The 27,160-nt window shown below is 38.5% G+C and overlaps 1 protein-coding gene across 2 annotated transcripts in view; it reads left to right on the top strand.

Moving 5' to 3' along the window:
* The first annotated feature begins 4,633 nt into the window (after window positions 1-4,633).
* The window catches only part of PPP2R5C (protein phosphatase 2 regulatory subunit B'gamma), a 75,113-nt gene continuing 52,586 nt past the window's right edge, over window positions 4,634-27,160 (top strand). Inside the window, exons 1-3 of one of the 2 annotated variants that reach the window (XM_053979764.1) lie at window positions 4,634-4,708; window positions 6,251-6,316; window positions 21,512-21,671. In XM_053979764.1, the coding sequence (XP_053835739.1) occupies window positions 4,682-4,708; window positions 6,251-6,316; window positions 21,512-21,671 (253 nt within the window). In that variant the 5' untranslated portion in view covers window positions 4,634-4,681. Of the gene's footprint in view, window positions 4,709-6,250; window positions 6,317-21,511; window positions 21,672-27,160 lie in introns of those variants that run through there. The other variant, XM_053979765.1, reaches the window with a different exon arrangement.

The following is a 27,160-nucleotide window of genomic DNA, read 5'->3' as shown; positions in this document are numbered from 1 at the left end:
GTTACAAGCAGTCTTCTGTCCAGCCCTGCCTCCTTGGCTCTGATCTGTGTTAAAGGAAGTCTTCACTCCATTCTGGTCTTTGGCTCTTTCTCCTGTCACTTTTGAGTGGATTTTTTGGGTGGATGCCTGAATTCTTGCCTTGCCTTGTCTCAGACTGGTACTATCACCATCCTGACCCCACTGGGTCAGTGCCCTGGTAAGAGAGGGCATACCCCTGCCTTTGCTGTAGCCATGCTCTGCTCCCAGCTCTTTCTCTCTCATGGATCATCTCCTGCTGCTCCCCAATACAAGATAAAGCAAGCTAACTTCTGGTTTTGCCAATAAGCCTCTGGGAGCTTACTGAAAAGAGTGTTAACATGAGTTTCACTACTTACTTGAAGGAAAGAGAGTCACAATTTTTTTTAAAAAGGGAAAAACCTCTTAGCAAACATTTTCTATAAAGCTATAATTGCCTAAAGAACTAATAATATTCATTACATTCAAATGAAGCCTTATCAATATTTTTTTAAAACTTACAGGTAAGGAAGATAGTGAAAAGGATTTAGAACAGACAAAACTCAAAGAAATCTGTATTTCCATGTAATATTTCCACAGTCACTAAAAATTCTTAAAGCTAAGATCCAGATAGAATAATCAATCATACATGAACATTTTTTTCATTTTTTACTAGTCCATATTTTCCAAACATACAGAGTAATATTACAGCTAGAAGGCATCAAATATGATACTACTACAGATACATGTGATAAATTATGGTTCTGAATATGTATCTCTGATTCTGTGTTAAGTGATGCCAATAATTGCCATTTATAGTTATATGGTCACATATAAGGTTAAAATATGTTGTTTACATGCATGAAGTTCCAAATTTGACCTGCTACTAATTACCACAAAAGAGTCTGACTTTTATACAGCTGTGAATAAATTGTTTTGCAACCTTTACAATACTGCAGATTGTGACAGCAGGGCATCCAACACTAATGGATTTTAAAATAATTGAGAATTAAAGCCTTATAATTTAGATTGAGAGCAGCACAATAATTATTTAATGTGATTCAGGGTAAGCAGAATGAATCCATGCTTGTAGAGAAAGTTCCTGAAACATGTTTAAGCTTTTTTTTGTGAAGTTGAGTATACTAGTTTTGCAGCTTTTGGTGTTAGATTGCATAGAAACAGAATCTATTGCAGGTGCTGATTAAGTAGTTTGTTCCCTCAGTTAGTTGCTTCAGACATAATCTACCAGTTCCACTGTTCTTGCCAGGAAAGTTACCTTAAGTAGTATTTTAGCTCGTGCAAGCATGAGAAAAAATGTTTCTATTTCAACCCATCTATTCCAGCTTCTTTACTGCCATTGGTCTGACACAGTGTGCCAGACAACAAAAGTCTGCATCAGTCAATGAAGAGATGTTTTGAGAAACAGCCTGACAATGTTTGACAATTATGTATTATGATGACAGTTCACTGGCTGCTAAAACCTTGTCCACAACTGCTGTTGCATAGTTTCAGCTGAGCCAAATTAAGAGCTTCCTAGCAAAAGGTCTCATTGTCTCCTGTCACCACTACTCAGTTAGTTTTCTGCCATTTTAACAAGCTGAACTGGCATACCACCCAATTAAACCAAACACAGTACATGGGAAGCAATAAAGTTATACAATTGGGGATGGAAGATGTTATCCCTGTCACAGTGACAGTGGTCTGTTCAATAAACTCAGGCCAGAGCATGACTGTTCAACCACTGAAAAGGGATTAAAAAACAAGCAACAAAAACAAATGAAAAGCAATCAAACAGATGAGAATATCCAATACAGCTGAAAAGGACTAATTGTGTAAATATTCCCTTTTCATTGATACACAGGACACTTGGCCCAGATTCAAGCTATTAAGTATTATCCAGGTGTTTTACACAATACTTGACATTATTTGGTGACTTAACTTTTGCAAATTTAGAGAATTTGATCAGTACAGTAAAAAATGCAAATTGAAAACTATGCTACATGCATTAGTTTTTGACATTTTAATTAGAGCAATAACCTAATCAGTGTGAATGCATTCTGGTTTTTGAAAACACCCAGTTTGCATTAAATGTTCAGAAGTTAATGCAAATATTAATATAATCATATTCACACTCAAATTACATCACCTTATTTACATGGTTATTCCTACTCCATAGCAGAATAATTAGGCCCACAGTGCCATACCGTTGTAGTAAAAGTAAGATTTCATCACATAATTCACTTATCTTAGGTCTTATAAGTCTCAGGTTTTATGAAGGCACTAGAGCATACAGACAGAACTATTTTTCTTGTAAACCTCCTCCACACACTCATTATTTCATATAATAGAGCAGGCCTTGAAAAACACAATTGCTTTCTGTTACTGGTGAATTAGATTCTGCAGCAAAGCAAGGTGAGGGGGAGTCAAGTTTTCACAAGAGTTTCTACATCTGTGGTCACAAAGAAAACCTCATAAATGTTAACTGAGTCAGTGCCAACTTTTGAACCTGTATTCAATTTAACATATTGATTCAAGGTTTCCCAAATTACTGCAAAATAAGGACAATTTTTGCTACTCCTATTCAGAAGTACTTGGGTAAGAATGATACTGACAGAGTTTTTCCATTATTTAGAAAAACTATGAGCACTAGCAGCACAAAAGAGGCCAAGAGCCAATGAGAAACTCATTAAGCTGCTTAAACTGATCTAAATCTAGGCTGTTGAGGTCACATCCCGCCCCCGCCACATATTTCCACCCCCTTCCTTCAGCCAATGTTAGTGTTTACAGAAGCAGGTGGTGATGTGCCAGTTCAAGGCAGAAAAAAACAAAACAAAACAAAAAACAAGCCAAACAACAAACTCCAGACCAAAAAACTAAATCAACACACCAACACATCATTTTGGGAGGAGAGTTTTCAACCTGATCAATTCTATGAACAGGTTTAAACTTCACAGCCCCAGCATCAGTGCAGGGGAGGGAGATAGGAGCACAACAGCTGGGAATTAAGAGTAGTTTAAGCTTCTACAAAACTGTAACCTAACAATGAAGTGGAAGCTCTTGAGTTTATCCCTAGCTGTACAAACCCTATCACACACTGATCAAACTCCAGAATACAGATGGAGGTAGATTTCTTTCCTTTGCTGTCTATTAGTATTTCAAAAATCCATGTTATTCTGTTGGTGAGAAATGTCATTTATTAGTAGCAACTCATTCATGACTGGCTCTGCCTCTGGCAGAGGCACAATAGTGATAACTGCACTTAATTTCTAAACTCTCAAACCAGAGAAGATGAGAGAAAGGATAAGAGGCAGACATAATTTGTTTCCTAGCACTTAAGAAACAGGAAAGGAAGAGGACTGAAGTAAGAGGAAGCAGCTCTCCACAGCCAGTTAATTCCTTTGCAATGCCTGGAAAATGCAAAGATTTTCTTTTTCACCACAATAAAAGCAGTGTTCCAATATAATGGATGGATACAAGCTGATATAAATATCTAACATTAGATACTATCCCATCAGACACAAGTGTTTATTAGAATTCCATATCCCAAAAATGAGAGCATACCTGTTTGCTCATGCTGGATTTGATACTCACAGGCTAGGTAAGGAATGATTTCACTTTTATGCTGTAATTTCACTTTTTGTAATTTCACTTTTATGCTGTATTTATGAAGTTGTAATTTTTCTATCCTTTAGCAGAACAACACAATTAGAATTTAACAAATACATCCAATATAAATTTAAAATATTTTATGTCTTGATGCTATTATGACTGCTAATGTCCTCTGCACTTTTTCCTCAGCCAACAGTAATTTGTGGCATAATCTGACCATGGGAGAAATACAGTTTGTAAATTTTCCAGATGGAGTATTTGCACATCTCTTCTTTTGTCTTAAGATTGTCCTAAATTTTGCATTCTGGTTTTGGGAGATTAAAAAGTTGTTTCTTTGGACAAAAATTACCTCTAGTACAGGTGGGCATGATGAAAACATGCACAAATGAACTCAGGCTTTTAAAAGCAATCAAGATATCGTTTCAAAACCAGGCTGCAACTTCCCAAAGCTCACCTTCCACATCTACATACTGCAAGTCCTCAAAATTGAAGTCCTCAAAATGATGATGGACACACTGCATTTGCACGAGAGAGCCAGCGACCTTCAGGCATGCCCCATATTGTTTTATCTTTTTTTTTTTTTTTTTTTTTTTCCCCTTAACGTTCCGTTCTCCAGTGACGGGCGCCCGGACGCCCGCGGTGGAGCCCGTGCCCCTCGCCCAAGAGCGCCTGAGGCAGCGCCTGCAGGGACCCCCCGCTTCCCACGGGCTGAGAAAGAGGCTGCCGGACCCTCTGAGGACACCTCAGCCCGTCCCGCTGCCCCGCTCAGCCTGCGGGAACACCCCGAGGCGTGGCCGGAGCCCGGGCGGAGCGGGGGAGCCGTCCGGACAGCCCCGATCCCGCCGGGAGAGCGCCGGAGCCGCCGGGGGCGGGGGCGCCGCCATCCCCGCCCGCTCGGTGACGCGCCGCGAGCTGCGGCCCACGTGACGCACGCAGCCAATGGGCGGGCAGGGCCCGCTCCCCGCGGGCGGGGGAGGAAGGGGGAGCACCGAGGCCGCCGCGGAGCGGGGGAGCGGCAGCGCGGGGCGGGCGCGGCGCGGAGCGAAGCGGGGCCGGCGGGGGCTGCGCCTCCGCGGCCATGCCGAATAAAAACAAGAAGGAGAAAGTGAGTCGGGGGGGATCGGGAGAGGCCGAGCCCCGCGGGGAGGCTGTGGGGTGCAGGCCCCGCAGGGAGGAGGGGCCTGGGGTGGGGGGCGGCAGCGACGAGCGGCGCCCGTTCCCGGCGGTGGGAGAGCAGCGCGAGGGGCAGCCCCGGGTGAGGGGCAGCTCCCTCGCTCCCTGCTGTGTGCCGGCCTCCGCCGGGTGCCGGGGAGGGGGCAGCTCCCGGCGGGGCCTAGTCCGGGGGTGCCGAGGCGGGGTCCTGGTACCGTCTCGCCGGCGGCCGTCGGAGGGAGGGAGTCGGTGGAGGGCGGCCGTGTGTTCGGCGTGCGGGGGAGTGCTGGAGGGAGGGGATGGGAAACGTGTCCTCAGCCGGGGCTGGCTGAGGCGGAGCGGGGAGGGGGGGTCTCGCTCGGGGCTGGTCCGGGGGCGTCGGGGAGGGGGAAGGGATTATTTTCACGGCAAGGTGGGGGGGTCCATCCCTACGGCTTCTTGCCCGGGCCCCGTCCTGGGAAGTTTGGCTGCTGCGTAGCTCTGGCTGCAGTGGGAGTTGCGCTTGGGGGATCTCTGTAAGTATGCAAGGAGCACTGACCGCCCCTCGGAGTCTTTCGGCTCCTTCTCCTGACAACAGAATGAACGTAGCTTTGGCCCCGCTTTGCCTCAGGCTCCAGGGAGTGATTTGTCTGGCGGCTACGAAAGGGGCTTGCACAAGTAATGATTGCAGAAAACTTGTAAATCCGGCAGGAAGTTAGCTGGATTGCACTTTATTTTGTGTGATAGGCAATTAGCCGCGAGTGGAAGTCAGAAACAGTGAAGTGTGCTGTCCTCCTCAGCCAGCTGCTGTCCCTCTCGACCGCTTCTGTTTAGTTTTTAGTTTGTCATTTTAAAATTAGATGTAGGGAGGTTGAGTGTTGTGGTTTGTGGGGGGTTGTTTGCTTTAAATTTTCCCAATATCCTTGGCACTTTCGATGTTAAAAACACTGAAACTTTTCTTCACTTTTCTGAGAGTAACAAAACTCAAAAATGGGTGAAGGATTCAAGGTAAGTACAATGCTGTGAGGTGGAAAATTGAGTTGTGGGCCTACTTCTAACACTGGACTTCCTAGCCCCTAGAGCAGACAAAATAATAAAGTGTAAAATGTGTACTCTACTTAGGCTAGTTTCAAAGCTAAACTAAATAGAAATATTTCTGAACCAAATAACCAAGGACAGCAAGGTAGTAGAACTAAGTAATTTCTTACACATGGTTCAAATCACTTGCATTCTTTGTCTCTGCCTGCTTACCTGTGTAGAAGCTTATATTTATAGGTGAATTTTGAGGCATAAATAAATCTCCAAAGTCTTTCTACAGATAAAAAATGTTTAAAGTGGCTTTGTAGATACTTATAGTTCAATATTGTTATCTTCCAGTTAAATTGTATAATTTTTATTCTGTCAATTTTATTACTTTTAGTGAGTGTCTAAAAAAGCCTAATTCCTTGACTTGAAAATCTATCTAGATCTCCTTTAAAAAAAAAAAAAAAACTGAAACTGTGAACTTTTTTTTAAGGAACCTACAAAATCAGTCAAGAGTGGAAAAAGTGGTAAAGATGGACAAGATAACCAAGAACATGAGGTAAATATTACTAAAAAACATAGTATTTTTCACAGTTATTTGTAGTAACTTCTAAAAAGTGTTTTAAGTTTTTCTACATTGTAATTTTGACATGATAGTAGTTTTGAGGGGAAATGATTGTGGAACTACTGCCCTGGTATTTGGCAAGATATAAAACAATGCTCTTAAGCAAGTCAGTTTTATTTAGAGTAAATAAATATTTGCTTGCTACAGTCTTAAATACTCATCTATTCCCTTTTTTGGTTATGAGATGTACATCTGTCTTATTTTCTGCTTTTGTTGTGAGTTTTTGGGTATCTCTTCTTGTTGCTCAATGTCGTTTTTAGAATTCTCTGTAATTCCCAGAGGTCTCTTCTCTCAAACTGTCTATGCTGGCATGTCAGTTGAGTGTCAATAGCCTGGTTTATTGTCAGGAGACCTTAGGCTTAATCAAAGGCTGCCAGCTGTTGTGTTGTGTAGTTCCTTTTTGTAGGTGTACGATGAAGTGTGCCATTTTTGACTAATTATTCTGTTGATTTTTTTTTCCCTTCTGCATTTCTCTCTGTTTTGCCCACTAGCAAGGCACAGCAACTTGAAAAGGGACGTTTAAGTCATTATTCATTCAGAAACTCAGAATCAGTAGTTTTGTTTGATGTGGAAAGCCACCATTTACGTTAATTTCCCTTAAAATGTTCCTAGTAAGTTATGAAAAGTTACATATTTCATCCTCAAAACGTGTCTTGATTCTGAAAGATAATGTTTGAGAACAAAACACTCATCCAGCTTTACTGTTTTTCCTGCCCTGAAATGACTGTTGGGGATAGGTGGGTTAGACTATTTATTGTACGCAGTTCAGTGAGTTCTCATTTGTCTGTTGTGCAGAGTGACTCATGCTACTGTCATAAATTAAGAAGATCATTAAAACTTATAAATTATATGTAAAAGTATTTTGGTAAATTCCTGTAAGAGTGATTGAGTTTTGATGGAGGGAAGCTAGCTACTAGAAAGGATCTTAACTACTAGGGGAGCTTGTAGAATGAAGTGGGAAATATATCAGTGTAGATGTTTATAGTGGTGTAAATAGATGTACTTCATTGTGATGTGTTCTGTCTTTGCAGTATATTGCTATGGTATTAAAAAGAGTGTCACTTGGCCATAATTTTAATTCCTGTGTAGTTGTAAGGCTCATTATTATCACCATCTTTGGAGTACCTTTGTTGACTACTTATTTTCTCAGGCTTCTGAATGACAAGTTGCTGAGACCAAGACTACTTTTCTTATTCTCTCTTGGTACTTCAGGATCAAGTGTAAAGCTCCCCGAGATAATAAGTGAAGAGCTTTGTATGCTAGCCAAAATTGTATATGTGGGTTTCTTTGCCATTTCTTTCTGTCTTTGCAGATCTAGATTTTTGGTTTTTAAACTTGAAATGTTAGAGAGATGAATCTCAATTGAAGAATGTTTTACTGTTCATACACTGTTTCTTTTGTCCATCCAGGTAGAATTCCCAAAAAATACAAAAAAGTACAGTTTACTTGTCTAGGATACTTGGTCATATGTGAGCAGGGGCAGAATGGGAAAGGAGCTGGGAATGTGACTGGCACATACAGTATGGTTCTCATTCCCAGTGGGCATTATTTAGTCTCTGTACAGTTTTGAACACCTCAGTGCTTGACTCATTATCTTAATTAATAGAGTAATTGCACACAAATAGTAATGTAGACTTTGCCTTCTAACGTGGCTGGCTGTAATCCTGCTGTGTGTTAGCTGGTGCTTATATGAGCAGAAAGGAGGCTATTTATTAACATAGTGAAGATTGGTAAATACAGAAATATTCAGGAGCATGCTGTTAATACATTTCTAGGTCTCCTTTTCCTTCAAAAAAGGTTGTTGTCATGTGTCATTCTACATATGTTTTAATATGGCTTTTGAAAAATCCTCTTCTAGACTATGAGTAGGTTTGGAAATATGGTGGTTCATTTCAGCTTTTTGTTTCTCAAAATGCTTTTAATGCATATGCATTTAATGCAAATGGATTTAATGCAAATGGCAGATTGTAAAGACTAGAAACAGCCTGCTGTTCAAAGAACAGGGACAACACAAGCAACAGCATCCCACAAATACTTTATTTATAGATACTTTTATAGCACTTAACTAAATTCATGATGCCTTGAAGTTCTATAGATAAAAAAAGTAAAATAGATCTTAGTATTTACAAAAATGAGCATGTGTTTTTCCTGCCTTCCAGTCAGAGAAATGAGGTTTCGGTTGATGGAAATGGTACAGGAAGTTTGAAAAGGGATTGAAATGATTCCTGGTATACCAGATCCAGAATGCCTGTGCTAAAAGAGGGTGAAAATTGACTAAAACTGATGCATTAGCTGTGTGTGGTTACTCAATGTAATACCAAAAAAGCCTTGCTACATGTGGAGTAACATGGACCTCCATTCTAAATTGCTATGCTCAAGGAGAGAGAATCAGAGTAGATGTATATGTATGATCTTCCATCCTGGTATACTTTTCTTTAGGCCGGTATGTGGTTTAGAGGGTTGTTTAACTGGAAGTTGTGTAAAATTGGCATTAAATTATTAATTATGTAATTGACATTTATATATTTTTAATACATATTTTATATTTAGGTTGTTTTCCCCCAGAATCCTGCTTAATGTCCCCTGCATAGGAGGACACCTGTTACTTCGATTGTCTTTCTCTTGTTTCCATCTACTGTTCTCCTTTTTGTAACAGAGGTACCAGAAATGCACAGTCTGTATGACGTGAAGGCACCTTGTCCTTCTGTACCATTACTCCAGTTTCCAGTTGCATGTTGCTCGTTTATTGAACACTTAAGAAAAAAGCTAATATGATTAAGCTCCTGTCTAAGCTTATTTTATAACCTGTTAGCAAACGTTAATAAATTAGACTAAACAGTTAAATCTATTCCTTTAAGTATAACCTCTTATTTCATCAGTCCAGCATATTAGTGTCTTCAGGTTGTGAACAAAGATTTCATCTGTTGTGTATTGTTTTTCCTCTCTATGTGAGTAGTGTCTCTGCTGTGGTAAATTCTTGGGGCCTTTTTTTAACAGTGCCCAAAAATGATACTTGCACCAAAAACTAATACTGAAAATTAAACCCCCTGGGTGTGGTGATTGGCCGTTCCATTGGTACTTGGTGGACATATACCCTGTGATCTAACTGGCTTTTGAAGAAATTATTTATCTGCTGGATAAGCTTTGTTGTAGAGTTTTGTTTTGTCACAGGGGTGTGGAGGTCTCCTTTTGAATTGAGGCAGTAGTAATTTATGGAGAGTCTGATTTTTTTAGAGAAGGTGACTTGGTAATCGTTAATGGCTGTTGAAAAACGTGACCTTTTTCTATCTCTAGAAAAAACTAACCTAACACCTAAAATAATTCAAGTGCAGTAGTTTAGCAGTGGTTTTCAAATACTACCACAGGGGAAGGAAGTTAAAATTTTAACCCTATATACTCTTTATTTCTGACTTTTTTTGTCTGTGTGAGAGTAGGTGCTAAAACTTGCTCTGTTCACCAGTCACTGGAACAGTCCAGGACAATTAATTCACTACTGTAGTTCACCTGGGGGATGGAAGGGTCAGAAGTAGCTGGGAGTCTTTGATACATGTCAATAGTCTGGTATAAAACTAGGTGACAGGGAGGGATAGCTTCTTCTGTGTCTAGCTGGACTGGCCTAAACTGGCATGAAACTTTTAAATTTAATTTGTATTCATTTTCAATCCAGATGCTGAGTAGTCTGTAGAAGGCAAAGACTGTTTTTGTTGTTTGAGAAAGTATTGGCTTGGTGACTATCAGCAAATGAGAACAGAAATTATAACTCATTCTTCTGCCATGCAGAAAAGCAAACGGAAGACTAATGTGGTTTTGAGAAGCCTGTGTGTGTGTGTGTATTATCTTCTCGTTTCCATGTGCTGTTCTTGTTGGTTCTTTCTACTTTAAAGGTTCTTTCTACTTTCTTCTTTTTAATGTAGGCAAATCAAAATGTAATAAAATGCAAATTGTATTAGCCATTTTTCTTGCTGTGCAAAAAATGATATTGATAGCATGTGTTGCTGATGTTGGACTGTAATCACTGCTGAAACCAATTTTAAAAATAATTTTAAATCTTTTAAGTGCTGATCCATGCTTCTATCCTGCCACTGTCTCACAGCCATCACTTTTCAGTAGGTTTATCACTGTAATGGCTTCCAGTGCAGAAATTTTGTAAGGCTTTTATTTCCAGAAGCTTTTCTTCCCTGCTTTTTGGGGCCTTTTTAATTTAAAAGTTTTCTTAAGCTATTTAGCATAGTGGTAATACTTTTCAGTAAATGGATTTGCAAAAAAATTATAGAAATCTCTTTTTGATGGGTCATCTTCAAAACACTTCAGCACAAGTAAGGATTTTCATCCCTCTGAACGAACCTCCAGAGGTGGCTATCCAGTTTTCCATGATCACCTTTCCTATATTAGCTAGCATGTGGTAGGGAAAGACTGTCAATATTCTCACTACTTTTAATGATTCCTGATTATATGAGCACATAGGATTGTCACTTCCATTAAAAGTAGGACATTACGAAAGGAATGGGTAGTAGAAGCAGTGTTGATGTCTTTGCATGGCTTTTTTCAGTTGAGATCGTATGTGGAAGTATCCTAACATTTAAAGGAAAGCAAGGAATAGACAAAGGCAATAAATCCAGCACTGTTTTGTGATAACAGGTTTCCATAATCAGCAGCAGAAGTTATTTAGAAAGTTGAGTGGATATTCTCTATATATGCTGCTTATTTTTCTCATGTTTGCTGTTTGTGATTTTCATTGTGGTGCTGTTTACCCTGAGAAACAAACATACCTGATCTTGAAGTTGGGGACTGTTACACAATGTCCAGTTTGAGACTAGAATTTTTTACTTCAGAATTTTTTAAAGTTATACTTGAAAGTCTCTTCACAAGTAAGTACTAATTTGGCAGTTCGTTTAGGCACCACAGCAGAGGTGGTTGAGGTTTGGGGATTGAGGAGAGGAGAAAGTTCTGGGATTGTTTTTTCTTCCTTATTAACATGTATTAGGCCTGCTCCTAAATAATTTCTGAAAATACCTTCTTGTCACAGGCAGGTATTTATTCAGTTATGTGAGTAAATCCATCCATCATTTAGGTCTTTTCCATTATTGTTGTTCAGTTGTAGAATCACATAATGGGTTGGATTGGAAGGGACGTTAAAGACCATCTAATCCCACTCCCTCTGCCATGGGCAGGGACACCTTCCACTAGACCAGTTTGCTCACAACTCCATCCAGCCTAGCCTTGAACACTTCCAGGGGTGGAGTACCCACAACTTAGGGGAAACTGTTCCAGTGCCTTACCACTCTCACAGTAAAGACTTTCTTCCTGATGTTTAATCTCAGTTTAAAGCCATTCCCCATTCCCCCTTCTCCTGTCCCAATATGCCCTTGTAAAAAGTTTCTTCATCTTTTTTGTAGGTGCCCTTCAGGTACTGGAAGGCTGCAATTAGGTCACCCCAAAGCCTTTCTTCTCCAGGTTGAACAAACCCAATCCTCTCAGTCTTTCTCATAGCAGAGGTGCTCCATCCCTGTAATCATCTTTGTGGCCCTTCTCTGGACTTGCTCCAACAGCTCCATGTCCTTCCTGTGCTGAGGATCACACAGCAGGGTGCAGTGTTCCAGGTGGGGTCTCACCTGAGCAGAGCCGAGGGGCAGAATCCCCTCCCTCCCCTGCTGCCCCCGGTGCTATGGCTGCAGCCCCACACACAGGTGGTTTCTGGCTGCCAGGGCCCATGGCTGGGTCATGTCCAGCCTCTCATCCACCAGCACCCCAAAGCCTTCTCAGCAGGGCTGCTCTCCCTCTGTTCATCCCCAGCCTGGATTGATACCAGAGCTGCCTGGACCCCGGTGCAGCACCAGCACTTGGTCTTGTTAAACTGCATGAGATTCGCATGGGCGCATTTCTCAAGCTTGTCCGGGCCTCTCTGGATGGCATCCCATCCTTCAGGTGTGTCAACCCTCACACCATTTGGGCAGTTTTTGTAACTCAGTAGCGCTGCATTTTGGATACATGGCATTCATCATCTTTGAGGTATAAGCTTGTTCTTTATTTGTTCTTCATTGAAGCCGGTGTCCTTAACAAAGAGATACATTTAGCACTGGCAGATGTCTTCATCACATAACCCTAGCTGGACCCTGGCTCTTCTGGTCAGTGTGTACTCAGTGGTGTGCCCCAGCTGGACAGGCAGCGTAGCCAGTGCTTTCGTGAGCCAGTCCCATGTAGTAGTACATAAAGATGATCTTAAAACTGGTGGTCTTGCATTTGGAAAAACAGATATATTATGAAATAAAATTGAAATTTCAAACAACTTGTCCTCTCAAGTTTGAATCATGGAAGGTCTATAAATAGACAGTGTTAGACCCATTATGTAGCTTTCTAGGGTTATTAGTTTGGGATTTTCCTCATAACATTAGCAAAAGAGGATTTAAAACCAAAACTATATGAAGTTGTGATGGATTTTCTCTTGAATCAGTTATAACTGATAGAAAATAAAATCTGTGGGCTTTGGAGTGGGTTTGTTTGGTTTTAAATTGGTGAGCCAACTTCTATAAAAAATTAATTTGAAAACTAATTTTTGATCATGTCTTCAAGTTCTGATTTTCTTTCCTAGAGAGATTATTTTAATGGGTTGATATAACCATTAAAAAACACTTGAGTGTATACACCCTTAGTATGAAATGAGAAGCTATTTGCTGGGTAAAGAGTTGCCATGTGTTAGTCTTAGAACATCAATGAAACTTTTTGTTTGTCTTTAACTTCCGTAATTTTTCTAGTTCCAATTTTTATTGACATGTTGGCTTTTTGATCTTTTTGATCTTCTTCTGTCTTCCAAGCAAAGGCACCTTAATACTGAATAGTGGAGTTACCTTAATGGTGTTTGTTATGTAACTTTAACATTATGCTTTTAAAATTAATGGTGTTATTAAAGTGTACCAAACACTGCTGTATACAAGTATTTTATTACCTAAAATGGGGCGCTTCTGAAAACAGGATCTTGTGCCCTTCTACTTCTTACACAAGGCTGACAACTACTTGTGTAACATATGAGGTGTGAGAACTGTGTGTGGTTTAGTACTTGCTATCCTCTGCTTCCTAATAGTGTTTTTAAGCTCTCTGAATCCTTCCTGAATTGAAGCAGCACAGCAATGAAGGTAAAGGCTGTTCTAATCAAAAGGAGCAAAGTGACTTTCAAAAATGGATAGTAGCATTTTGTAACTAAAAACATCCTTTTCATCCTTTGTTTCAAATTGCTTCTCTTAAATTATTTACTAAGAGTTAAGGCCTACCACTCAGAGTACTCAGATGTACATTAACACATGTAATACAGAATTATTAGTGTAGTTATCTTTTAGAATACAAACAGTGAGAAAAAACAGGTAGCTGTTGAATCTACCAATATGCTTACAGACTACAAACATACATTGTGTGCATTTTTCCCCCCTCAATTTCATTTGAAACCAGAATAAATTTGTAATTCTAGAAGGGGGATGGTAGGCCTTGGGGTTTTTTGTTTGTGTGTCCTTCCCTGCAACAGACTTAGAGGGCCATTTACAGAAACCAACCAGCCAAAAGCTAGGAAAAAAAGTCCTGGCCTATTCCTGAATATGCTTCTTAAAAGATGACTGCCAAATATTATAATTTGCTACACATTTATAGTGACTTTTATATACTTCCTCATCACTTCTCAATTTAGCAGTCTGAAATACTGACAAGTAAGCTTCTCCAGCAACATGTAAAATAAAAGCATGATGAGAGCCAAAGATGAAATGATTTGGTATAACAGTTCTGTAGAAGCAGCTACAGTTATTATTCATAGAATCATAGAATGGTCTGGTTGGAAGAGACCCACAAGATCATCTAGTTCCAACCCACCTGCCATGGGGAGGAACACCTTCCACTAGACCAGGTTATTTGTCATGGACTACATCTCTCTCAAATAGCATCTAATACAAATACCAAATTGGTGGCAGGAGGCGAAGTAAAAAAAGATTTCAATATGAGTGTGTGAAGTGAGAAGCTTCTATGAATAGATCAGGGAGCACAAAAATATGGACCTCAGTGGTAAAGCCACATGTGCCTTAGCTCATCAGTAGCTGTATATAATTAAAATTTACAGTGGAGTATAGCAGTTGGTGCCTAAAGTGAATGAGTTAGTGTGTGATTTCCTCCAAATGTGGGAACCTTACATATATATGTGTGCTTATGTGTATGTACGGATATATATATCTAAAAAGAACAAAGGTCGTTTTTGTTGTTTTGGCGTTTTGTAAAGTAAAAGGATGCTTCAGGCTCAAGAGAGAAATCATAATGAAAATCAATAACTAAAGTAATTTAAGCCAGGCCATCCTTTATCCAGATTCTTCATCCCTGTATTCATATAAATGTTTTAAAATAATACTTTAGACTCTATCTGGTTTAAATCTTATTTAATCAGCTAACTGGTGGTTACAGGTAATATTTTTTTTTTCCTGAGGACATTTCTTGCTTTGAAATTTTGTGATAGAAGTTATGTTAGGAAACAAGTGTTGCATTGCTGCTTTTGTGAGGTACCAGGTGCTCACTGATGGTGGTGTTTCAGCAAATGCAAAGCAGTGTAAATCCACTTGAAGTCTGAGACTGGGCACCCTCTCGTCTTTTCCCAGTACTCTTGTGTTGAAAATCTGAGCTCAGAGTGAAGGGAATCAAATGTCAGCTTGTTCATGGAGTAAATTAGTTAAAGCAAAATTAAGTTTACAAGAAGCAAATGGAAAACAAGCCTTATGCTACTGATATTTAATTGTGAATGTAGAATTATAGTGTATTCATGTCAAGGATGGAGCACACTAAGCTGAAACATGGGATTGGTTTGGTGTGTTGTAAGTCCAGTCTGTTACACAAAGCTGTGATGATACAATTCTTTAGAAGATAAAATTTGAGTCCTGTGTATAAGCAACTAACAGGAAATACAAGCAGTGCTTTGTGTTGTGAAAAATAAACAGCAGCAAGAAAGGCAGAAGAGCTTCAGCAAGTTGTGGATCAGTCTTCTAAAGTGGTTTGTGACTGTAAAGTTTGTTGTGGGCTCCACAGCAAAGAGGCCCAGATGGCCTTTGCTGCTTATAAGAAACATCCCAGTCACTGATGCAATTCAACAGACTCCATGCTGTCTCTGGCAAAACACTAAAGGAACTCCATGGCTGGACACACAACTGTTAAACAAGTACTACACCATAAATCCGTGAGTGCTAAAATATACAAACTTTGTCATTACTATCATGTTGAAAAGTTAATCTTTTTGCTTATCATTAGAACAGCATGGATGGACCCAAGCTTTAGGATGCAGCTCTTGCTGTAATAAAAACATTGTAAATTATGCTGAGATACACTGGATAGTAATCTCCAGCAGTAATCTCAATTACTGAGAGTGTTTAACAATAATAAGCATATTTGCTAGAAAGGAAGGTGCAAAGATCATTCTAGCAGCCAATCCAGGTATCATTCTGGCAAATGATTTCGTTGAGGAAGAACAATAGACATCTAAATTGCCATCTGTGTGAAACCACCCAAACCTTCAGCACTCTAAGCTGCCTCTCCAGAGACTCCTCCCAAAGTTGTCCATCCAGACTGGCTTGTGGTGGTAAAACTAGTGAACAATAATGGCATAGTAGCAAGAATCTTCAACAAATAACTTCAGAAACATCTGCTGTCCAAAATGGTACCCCGCACAGATGTTGTTTCCCTGCCATTTTTAACTGCGTTGTTTATGAATCAGTGCTTACTTTTATGTATCCAGTGTATTCCATATCAAGCTTTGTATGGTTTGTACTGATTCTGTAAATTGAAAATATTGATGTTAAAAATCATATCTACTTGCTCCATAATAAACTCTGCCAGTACTTGCATGTACTAGAATTACTGCAGACTGTCTGAAAGCTCTGTCAGGCCTTATCTTTAATACCATTAGTAAAAGAAGTTTATTCTGATGTTATCCTCTTGGAAGTCATGGTGAATTGCTGCTGTTAACAGCACAGAATTGAAATCAGGTGACACATACTGCTCTCCTGATAGTGTTGTCTTGAACAACTTGCCTTGGTCCCAGCTGCTGATGTCACATCACCAGTCCACTTCCTGTAGGTATGGTGTGGATATATTTACCAGGTTGATGACAGCTGGGCCATATGCCAGATACTGTGTGTCCTTATTCCCACCCCAAACCAGTAAATGAAGATCTGCAAAGGAGAGAGCTCTGTGGTAGTGTTCAAGATTCCTGGAGTGTTCAGAGATTTTCACACTACTTTGAAGTTACTGCAGAGGGGAAAATACTACATGGAAGGCTCTTTAGCTGCTCTCCACCCATTTTGACTCCTTGATCTTTGATTTCAGTTCTCATCTCAAGAGATTAAATTAAATTCAGCTTCTCAGCCTAATTACATTGATTATGTATTAAGCCTCAACCTGTTAGCCAAATTATTTTGGTTACATACTGGGCCCTCATACAGCTTTGAAAATCAAGTTGTTAATGTCCCTTTCATGTTTTGTGATGATCTGTGTTTAGTTTCAGTAACCTGTATTTCAGTTTCATTGTAAGCATGTTTTAGATGTAATTCAGAATGCTTTCCTAGCATTCTGAGGCTGTCTTGGCAAGAAACAAGCTCTTCTGGGTGCTGTAGATCAGACCTCTGTTTATCTTAATGAAAAATAAGTCCATGGAGGCTACTTATTATACCAAAAGGAGAAGAGGGAAGGGATTAATTCTGCATTAAAATAAGTATTTTCCCTCTGTTTCAGATGCAGACTGATGATTCTTTTAAAGTGTTCTGTGCTTTTTGCTCTGTGTGCTTGTATTTCACAGGAAACCGTAATCATGTGTGAATTGGTACAGGGTTCACCTACCAGATTTCACAGTCCAGAGTTTTTTCTCAAGGATTTGTTGCTGCCATTGTGGAATGATGTGCACACTGTTATGAACTTGAATTCATTGGTGGTACTTATTAGAAGGTAGAAATTTGCATATTAGTCTTAGACTGGTCTCTGTAAAGAAACACCATATAGCCCACTGCCCAGCACTGTGTTTCTTCAGGCAGAGGATCTCTATTGCCTTGTGCTTAGGAGATCTGATTTTTGTCACTAGGAAGCCATCCAGTTTTCTAAATCTTCTAGTGACAGATGCATCAAGGTGATTTTACTGTCATTTTCAAATCCTCACCCTGCTGTTCTATCTTAGAAAGCAGTATGCAGACTTGCTGCATCGTTACAGAGTTGACCGCACTTTAGGCTTGCCTTGGTTTGGCTTTTGATTTTGTGGATCAGAAGGCTTTGTGTCTTTTGGTCTAATTCAGTTACTAGTGCTTTGAAAGTAAGGTCAGACAGAGTTCTTCTGGTTGCCCTTGTTTGTTGAGGTAGCTTGAATAGCATTTTTGGGAGACTGTCAGAAAGGGAAGAATAGGTTCTCCTGAAAGACTTATTGATGTATGTGGTATATAGGATGGATCCTCCTTCCAGGTCCCACCATACTCTCTCTTGTGTCTTAGATAGTTGTCCAAAAGTAAAAGTTGCATTGTGGGATGCTTGATGATGATGATCAGTTTAACTTAAAAAGAAAAATTGGCTGTAACTGTAGATGTGCTTGCTCTACTCATATCTTTCTTTCTGCAAACTTAGTGTTGTGTTCTTATCTTTACCTGCGTGTATAATGTCAGAAGAGTGAAAGAGCCAACTTTGCTCAAAAGAGTGATGTTAAAAAAAGGAACGTACCACATCCTGCTTGATGCAGGATTCAAGGGATGAAGGGATGCAAGGGCAAGGGATCTGCCTTGAACTGTTATGACTGACAAAAAAACCTTCTCTCCTCCCCACCATTCACTCTATTGAATTAGTTTTAAGCTTAGTCACAGGCACTGAGGAACATCAGCTGTATAGTTTCAAGTGTTAAAAACAGAATTTAAAAGTTGAAATCACACTTTAGCTGATTGCCTTAATCTTCAAGTATGTATGTAAAGCTCTAGCTTTTCAGAAATAAATTGATCAGAAAACCTGAAGGTTGTGTTTTAATCACGATTTGAAGAAACATTCTCAATGTGACATTTTTCAGAGCAGTTTGTGCACATTTTCAGATGTTTATCAGCACTTTTGGAATTGAATGTGTCTGTCTATATAAACATTTGGGTAGGAGGGAGCCGTTTGCCAGAACAAAGGCAAGAATAGGTATTTCTTCTACTAGTCATAGAAAGAGAATTGATAAAAAGGTGTCTGTAGCTGGACTGTTCTGGTGTCAAATACATTGAACTGTTCACTGCTGTAGCAGAGTGTCCAGCACAACTCTTGGGAGTTGTGATGTCTGTGCTAATTTGGTTTGTTACTGGGAGGAGGAAGCTGAGCTTGGTTTTTCCGTCTGAACTCAAATGCACTGTACTCTCATAGAAAGTGTGTTACCTTGAAATCTTTAGCAGATGAATACACAATTGTTAGTTGAATTAGTTTGCCTTTTTTTAAGAGATGTGGTTAAAATTGCTGAACTTTGTGGCTTAAGTTGACTTAATTCACTTTCTGGGTGCCCTTCTATCCAATGTTGTCTGCAAGCCCTGGAGGCCAGCTCTTCTGTGGTAGCGCCATAGTGCCAGTTGCAGAGGTCATTGGATGCAGCTGTGTGGCATTGAAATAATGGTTTAGAAATTATTCTGGCAGCTTTCTGGTATGTGCTGGCTGCCTGGAGCATGACTGAAAAGCAGGGGTGATCATGCTTGATGGTAGGAAAGAGGAGGAGATCTGATGGATAAATAGTCCAGTGATTCAGGACTAGAATTACTCTGGAGTCATCACTTCTAAATGGGAAGTTTCCATAGCAACAAAAAAAAGCTTTCTTTCAACATTTCTAATCAGAAATGTTACCCATCCTCTTAAATAACCACTTCTGGCTAATTTTAGAATTTTTCTGCAATTTAGAGTACTTGCTTCCTTCAGGTGTGTGCTACCTTAGGGTACTGTAGTGTGTGCATGTGTGCAGACACATGAGAGCACATGTTAATTTGAAATGGAGAATTTGTTTGGGAATAGAGGAAACAGGAAAATGGCTTTTCCTCTTTTAAGTAATGAAAAAATACAGGTGGCAGTGGAAAGTAGCCAGTTCAGAAAAACACCATTAGACTCAATAACAATTTTGAAAGTACAGAATCCTGTGCATTAAAAATGTTTATGATGCATCTTAATTAACATTTATTGCTTAATACTCAGTAAGTCATAGTTTCCTAATTCTTAGTGCTGTTTTTCTTTTAGCTTAGTCTTAGTATTAATACTTATCAAGGATTAATATTTTTGTTTGTAATGCTTTTTAAAATTTCAATTAATGGACAGAAATTACCTTGCAGATCACTGTATTTCAGCATAAACATTTTCAAGCATTTAGAGTCTGAGATTAAAAAGTTAAATAGTCTGAAAAATGCAATGTAACAGGTATTACTTGTACATAAATTCTTTCAATTTGCTGATGTATTCCATTTTTACTGGAACAAGATCTAGAGTGTTTTTTGTAACCGAGACTTATAATATTCACTGTACTGCCTCCCCCTTTTTTTCTATAAGGCTGTATAAGGGGTTTTGCTTTTATAATATTAAATTTGAAAAATGGTAATCTTAAATGAGTTTCATGAAATCTAAATGTTGCTCTCAGTCATCTTTGATACATTAAGTGCTATGTGTATAATACAATTGTTAATCTATTCTTGAAGTATATATTCTTTCATACTACTAGAACAAAATTTGAATGAAATTACTTTGAGTTATCTTTTGAGTCTCCAAGAGATATGTAGATATTTATCTATGGTAACATTTCCATGCACACTGAATGTATGCTGTACAAGACTATGCAAATTGTTAATGAATAAGCTTTTCTGGAAATACTTTTCAGAACATGAAGAAAATTGGTTTCCCTTGTTTTAGCACTATCTCTATGAAAATGCCACAGATGTTATTCCATGCAGGAATGAAGCTGCTTTCATACCTATAACATTTAGCAAAATTCTAATTAAATCAAGTCAAACTGCCAAAGTACCAGTGTTACAACTTGCTTTCCATCATTAATCCTATTCCCATCTGATTTTTTCCCCTACTGCTTATCTTGTGGGCACTTTCTGAGAAGAGTATGGTCTTTACTGTAAGGAAGAAGTGCCAAGGTATATTTTAAGATGTGTGTGCTTCTAGTTTGCAAATTTGAGAGACTTCTACCGCAAATTAAGGGCCTGCAAAATGAATTACAATATTGCAGCAAGAGGTCCTTGTCAGCTGTTTCTATAATTTTAGCGTAGATCACTCCTAGATGTTTTATCATTCTAGTAATGAATGTCATGAAATTATTCATATTTTGAAAGTTAACTATTGCCTCCTTTAAACCTGCTTTTCCTCCTTCAAAAAAAAAAAAAAGGAAAAAAAAAGGTAATGAAGGCAGCACCACAAGTTCTGACAGGCTTTTGTTAATGATGCATTTTATTCACCTTGAGAGAGAGCACTGGCAAGTGTAGTCAGTGAAATAACAGCAAATTGAAAACCTGTAGTGGGAACCATTTTTCTGGATTTATGTTATAAACTTCATACAGAGGTACAGTGACAATCTAATAAGAATTATTACAGTAAAAGCAACTTGCTTTGAGTAGGCAGTAAACCATGTTTTCAAAGCTGTTAAGGCTACTACAATAGTAATACTCCTTTAATTTTGTATCAAAGCGTGACTGCCCTGGCCAAGCTTAGGACTCTGGCAGCAAGGCACAGGATGAATAGGCATGAAAGGTTCACCTGCTGTAAATAGACAAGTTTCTCTGGTCCCTTTGAAAATGAACTTAAATACCTAGGAGACCTGAACTTCTCAGGAGGGGAGCGGTGAGAGTAGCTGAGGAACTACATTATTTGAAAATTTCTTTTCAGTTGTCTGGTAACTTCAAATAAATGGGCTACTGCATGTACCAAGGTGATCTGTTCCCATCTGTATGAGGGCTATTGTACAGAAATGAATGCTGAAAAGATGAGCAGAACAATAGGTGGCAATACATTCAGAGGATGAGGGATACAATAGTTTAATTAAAAGCATATTCATTTTCAGTTATTTCTGTGACAAAAATGGCTTTTTAGAAGATTTTCCTTTCTAAGTTCAGCTGTAATTAATTGCTTTAATTTCTTTTTAAACAGGTGTCAAACAAAAAATCAAATAGCACTCCTCCCCCAGCACAACTATCTAAAATCAAAGTACCAGCACCACAGACTGTAGTGAAGAAGGAAAAGCGTCAGAGTTCTTCAAGGTTTAATGTTAGCAATAACAGGGAGCTTCAAAAACTGCCAGCTTTAAAAGGTATGTCTTTCCAAAGTAGAATTATTCTTGTGGGGAAATTTGGGCACGAGACCGAGAAGCACCTCAGCTGTCATACCTCTAATATCTGGACAGCATACATAATACATCAAGTATGCACATCTGCAAACTGCACATACTTGCACTGGATGTTTTTTTCTTTTGTTTTATCTGCACTTGAGGACTTCCAGTATGTTGCCTTCTTAGCAATCAGTATAGGCAATGTCTGTGTGACAGCATATTCACTCATCTCACATAAAAGCAGAATATTTGGTATCTCTTTGAAAGTATTAGGCATCTGTCCTCAAAGAAGTATGCTCAAACCTTGCTTCATTTCTGCTAAAATTTCTCTTGACACTGTTAGAAGACCTGGTCTATCACTTGGATGGGTCTGTTTTTCCTGAGCATGGGTCAGGCAGAGTGGTGCCTTATTAGTGCATATGAATTTTTCCTTCATTGATTTTAAGTTTTTTTTTTATCTCTTAGATTTATATTTACTTCCATCTGTGACAAAAAGATGATGATAATTGATGGGTCTTCTCTTACTAACCCAGCTTTTATCATCTTTATTTGCTCTGAAGGCTTATTTACAGGAAACAAAAAAAGGCAGTTTTCAACTGCAGTTTGTACTGCTTTACAGTGTTCAAGATTGGCAGTGAAAGCCTAATAGGTCACTGAAATGTTGTAGTACTGCTGTAGGCAATGTGAAATTATTGGGAAAATTATTGTATTCTTTCCTTCATTCATCATTTTCTTAATATAATATATTAGTGTTTCTTGAAAATAAACTGCTTCTCAGCCTATCTGAATTACACTGCATTTCATTCAAATCAAATTAGATTGCAAGATTTTTCTCTTCACACAGATACTGTTTTTACAAAAAAAAAATCTGAAATATTGTCCATCATGTTAATTTAGCAGCCTATATACAAGATGCTTAATATGTTTACTATATTTCATGACTAAACTACTGCTTATTTAGTTAGTTAATTTCAACCTATTTATTAAATTTTTAATAAGACTATTTAACACCACAGATTATGAATAATATGTTCTGTCTTTTAAACGGATGTAAAAGGCTCATGCACAAGCTGTGACAACCAGGGCATGAATGACATAAGCAAAAGACACTGAATTAAAGTAGTGATTTTTATAAGAAGTTATGCATACAGCCACATTGACTGGCATAGCCTTTTGTTCAAAGGCACAAAGAATATAATTTGTTTCTTGGTCCTATTTTAAATACAGTGGTTCTGGTAGTGCTTGGGACTGCAGCTCAGGGTTACCAGAGCTGAGCATACAATTAGAAGCAGTGTGGACAGAGAGCTGGAAATGGGGGAAAATGAGTGCAGATTGGACAGGGGAGAACTAATCCATCCTACAGTGGTGAAGTTTAGGATCTGTTTCTACTTTGGCTATGATGCTGTTTAAAGCTGTGAGCCAGTGAAGTGCAGAAGAATGCTTGCTTGTAGTTGGAAGAGGGAGGAGTAAAAAAAAAAAAGAAGAAAATTCTTATAAACTTTCTGAGGTATTTTTTCAGAGCATTCTAGCACTTTTTGACACAGTGTACCTATTTGTGAAGAAATGGTAGGAGTATTGTGCATTGTAATTGCCTTGAGTCTGCAATGACTGTCCCACCCTCAGGTGAAAGGAATGAAAAGATCTTGAGCTTCTCCCTGGTGGATGCCTGATGCTGTCTGTACGTCCCCAGGTTGTCAAGGGCCAGACTTTGTTATGGAGCCCTGGTGCAATTGTTGATCTAGTTGAGGGGTAGTAATTGCCACCTTTCACTAGTAAAGGTAGTAATCCTGGATCATACCAGATGTCTGCATAATGGCTGTGCTCACTGCATGTGCTTACTCCTGATGTAATTCGAGCCTGCTGGGGTTGCTGAGACTGTTCGAGAGTCACACTGTTCCTCTAAAAGATACAGAGATACTTGACTTGATGTGCACTTAGTGGGTCAAGCGAATCTGGGAAACTTTCTTTTTTGATATCTTTAAGTGTGTTTTCTAATGTCTGTGTCTGGACAGGAGTTAAATGGGACTGGCAGGCTATAATTTAAAGGACTGAAATGATTAAGACAGGTTTGACTTCTATGAAGTGCTGGGAAGAACATAGTGTTCCTTCAGGTTAGCTGCACTTAACCAGCTTTCAAACTGCTGTTATTCATAACAGGTGGCTGTATTTCTATGGCTGCAGTACCTGGGGAACCTTTCTTTTGTTTGTAGTAGAGCAAGATGTGTATTTTCTTACACATGTTGCACTGACTCCTGTGTGGTGTAATGTTCTTTACATGCGACTGTATTTCAAGCACAAATCCAGAATGGAGTTGTCTTTGCATACTTTAAGGTCCGTATTAGACATGTGAAAACTGGTAACTGGTAAGATCTAAATGACCTGTGGTATTGGTGAGATAACCACCTTTCTTCTGTGCCACAGGTCTGGAGATGAGGTCAGCAGATCACTTGAAATAGTGGGAGGGAAAGGAGGAGCTGCCAAGGTGGCTTTTCATCAAGACTTCTTATTTAAGAAATAGCTTTTTGATCTTCAGGCATGCTGCAGACTTTCTCTTGGGTGTTATACCAAAGTGCTGATGATAAGCTTCTGGAAATACCAGCATATTTGCCCTGGTGACTGGTATTAGTGTGCTATGATTTGTGTTCACTGGAGCAACTTATGATTAATGTTATGCACACTCAGATGATCTAGGAAATGGAGGAGCAGGATAGCTCAGATAATGCACAAAGAAAAGGAAATAGATTATGAATTAAGAGGTTCTAAGAAGAGAGCTGAACGTAGAAAAGAGAAGTCTCTGATGTAATTGGCTTGTGGAACATCAAGATCCATATATTAGCAAAGCTGCAAACGAGTGAAGCTCCCTGCAGCACAGTGCAGTGCAACCTGATTCAGTTGGGTAGAAACAGGTAGCTTGTCTGCCCACAGATAATCTAGAAGTATCTCTGGAGAAGTGCCTTCAGAACAGTGTCAAACATCTTGAAAAGATCTTACCTATTTTCACCAAAAAAAGAAAAAAATTTTTTCCAGCAAACTTGTGCTTGTTGATTTCTGCTCATCCAGTTCCATTTGTTAGCTAACTTTGGTAGTACAGGTACTTAAGTTACAGAAAATTGATTTCTGCTTTAAATTGTTAATTGAGAAAAAATTATACTGGACTTAAAGATGTGTTTTGTTTTATTTTATTGTGGTTTGAAAGCTTGAAGATTAATGCTTTGTTTATATCAAATATAAATGGCAAAGGGTGCTTCAGCCTTCAGAAACTTAGCAGTTTCTTCATTTTTGGTTTCCTAAGAAAGCAGTTACTAATTTACGTTAAAATATGTAACCCAAAAAAATTTTTTTGTTGTTGTTTGGATGCTCACTTCAGCTTTATGCAAGAAGCTTGAATTCATTGTTACATTGCTGGTAATTTTTTCACAGTAAATGAGATTTTTAACTATGCAAACAGGTGAATGTATTTGTACATTATTTTGCATGAATGTGCTGATTTTAGTAAACAGTAAATGTAGTAAACTGTAAAATAGAAATGACTGTACAAAGTGGTGAGATTTTTAAGGATGTTGTCTGAATCTTACATATCTTACAATATGTAAGAAAATGTCACAATGAGAATTTTTAAATATAATATTAAAACACCCTAACTAGGATAAAATATTTCATTCACTGTCAAATACAGTTGTGTCACAAGTCTAACTTTAACCTTCAAGTAATACTCATTAAAAGGAATGTTCTCTGTCAGTTCTAGAATAACAAATTTGAAAAAAGAAGTCAGTACTACTTAATATTCTGAAACGTTGCAAACTTTCCCAATGAACATATGTTAGTCATGCATATGTAAATTTGGGCACGATTCAAAAATACGTTTTTCTTGTAGCATTTTCATATATACTTTTTTAAAACTGGGTAAAATCCTTTTACAGCCATATAAAGGCCTCTTGAGATGCAGTGTCGTGATTTAGTTTGTGCGTTTGGGATTGAGGTTTTTTGTTGGTTTTATTTGGGGTTTGGGGGTTTCTTTCAGATAAATTGAACATCATTAGATATGATAGAGATTGGATATCAACTTTTATTTTCAAATAAAATTCTGAATTTATTTTAAAAGTTATTATTTACCTCTTGGAGTTGGACTTTTGATCTCAAACATGTGGATACAATATTCTTATAAACATTTTTATGAAGGTGGGAAGAAATAAGCTGCATTGATAGATGAGGACATATGTACTGACTTTGAGTGCTGAGAAGTATAGAACTGGTTTTTCAATGTAGAATATCTGCATGTGATAGGATTAAACAGATTCTGGTATTTTGTTGCTGAAGATCTTGCCACACTTTTTGATCAGTCCTGGTTTTGATTTTCTGGTGATGTCAGTTTCTGCTTTAGCACAGTTTCAACCTTAGAAGTACTATTAGTCATATCTATTTGAAAAACCCCAAAACAACACAAAACCCCTACTCAATAAAAGTGGAGGGGTGGAAAATAAATGAACATGACAGGTCATTTTTCTGAGCACATTTCATGCAGAGAGCATGGTTCTTGTTTTTCTTCAAGCAGAGACTTCAGAGCTCTGCCAAATTCTGACTCTGTTCTGTGTAAAAGAACATCAGGGTGGTGTCTCAACTTGTCTGCCTTTGATACAGGACTCTGATAGGGAGGCAAGCATTATTAAAGCTTTCCTAATGTTTCTAAGTTGTAAATGGCTGTCTAGGAGATAGCTCTGTTTTCATCATCTGTAAATTATTAAAGTCTGTTGAATCAAAATTGCAGAAGAGGTGATTCCAGTTTGAGTCTGATACCTAAAAAAACAATTGTACCAAATTTTGGTTGATAAAACTGTTAAAATCATGAGAAAGGAGGAAAAAGTGAGAATCGCTGAAGAGGTCAGAAATGTAAAATTATTCTGTGTTTTTCTCAAGTGCAGAGTACCAATAAGTAAGCAAAACTGATATCAAGTGAATGAGAAAGCAAGTGAAGTTTTGTTCTCGGTACTGTAAAGAAATTGAACTAAGTATGTTGATAATTTCTACAAACTTATATTGGAATACATTTAAACTTAAGCAGAGTGTGTTACCTATTCATTTAAAACTAGCATCTATTTTCATTATACAAAAGAGACTGACTGGATATGTGCAATATAATTGAGTTTGTGAGAATCATGGCACTAATGGACTGCTTTGGGGTTTTGAGGAGCATTTTTTATGTAAGCTGCTGAAATTGGAGATCTCAATGTTTAAGATCACTTTTATTGCAGAAAGCTACTCCTGCCACTTTTAATTTATGTAGAGGACAAATATGCAGTACTTTGGCCTTTCCAGTTTAATTGCACTTCCTATGTGCATGCATGGCAATTAAGGAATTGTGTCCAGCTGCAAGGTGGTAGCATTCCTGTTTAGATAAAAGTATTTTATGCAAAGTAAGATGGTAAATTAAACAAGATAATTTGCCCTAATACGTAATTCATTTAAAAGGCAAG

Source organism: Vidua macroura, chromosome 6 (assembly GCF_024509145.1).
Source record: "Vidua macroura isolate BioBank_ID:100142 chromosome 6, ASM2450914v1, whole genome shotgun sequence".
Classification (NCBI taxonomy): Eukaryota; Metazoa; Chordata; class Aves; order Passeriformes; family Viduidae; genus Vidua; species Vidua macroura.
This window is presented reverse-complemented; position numbering and strand designations above follow the sequence as displayed.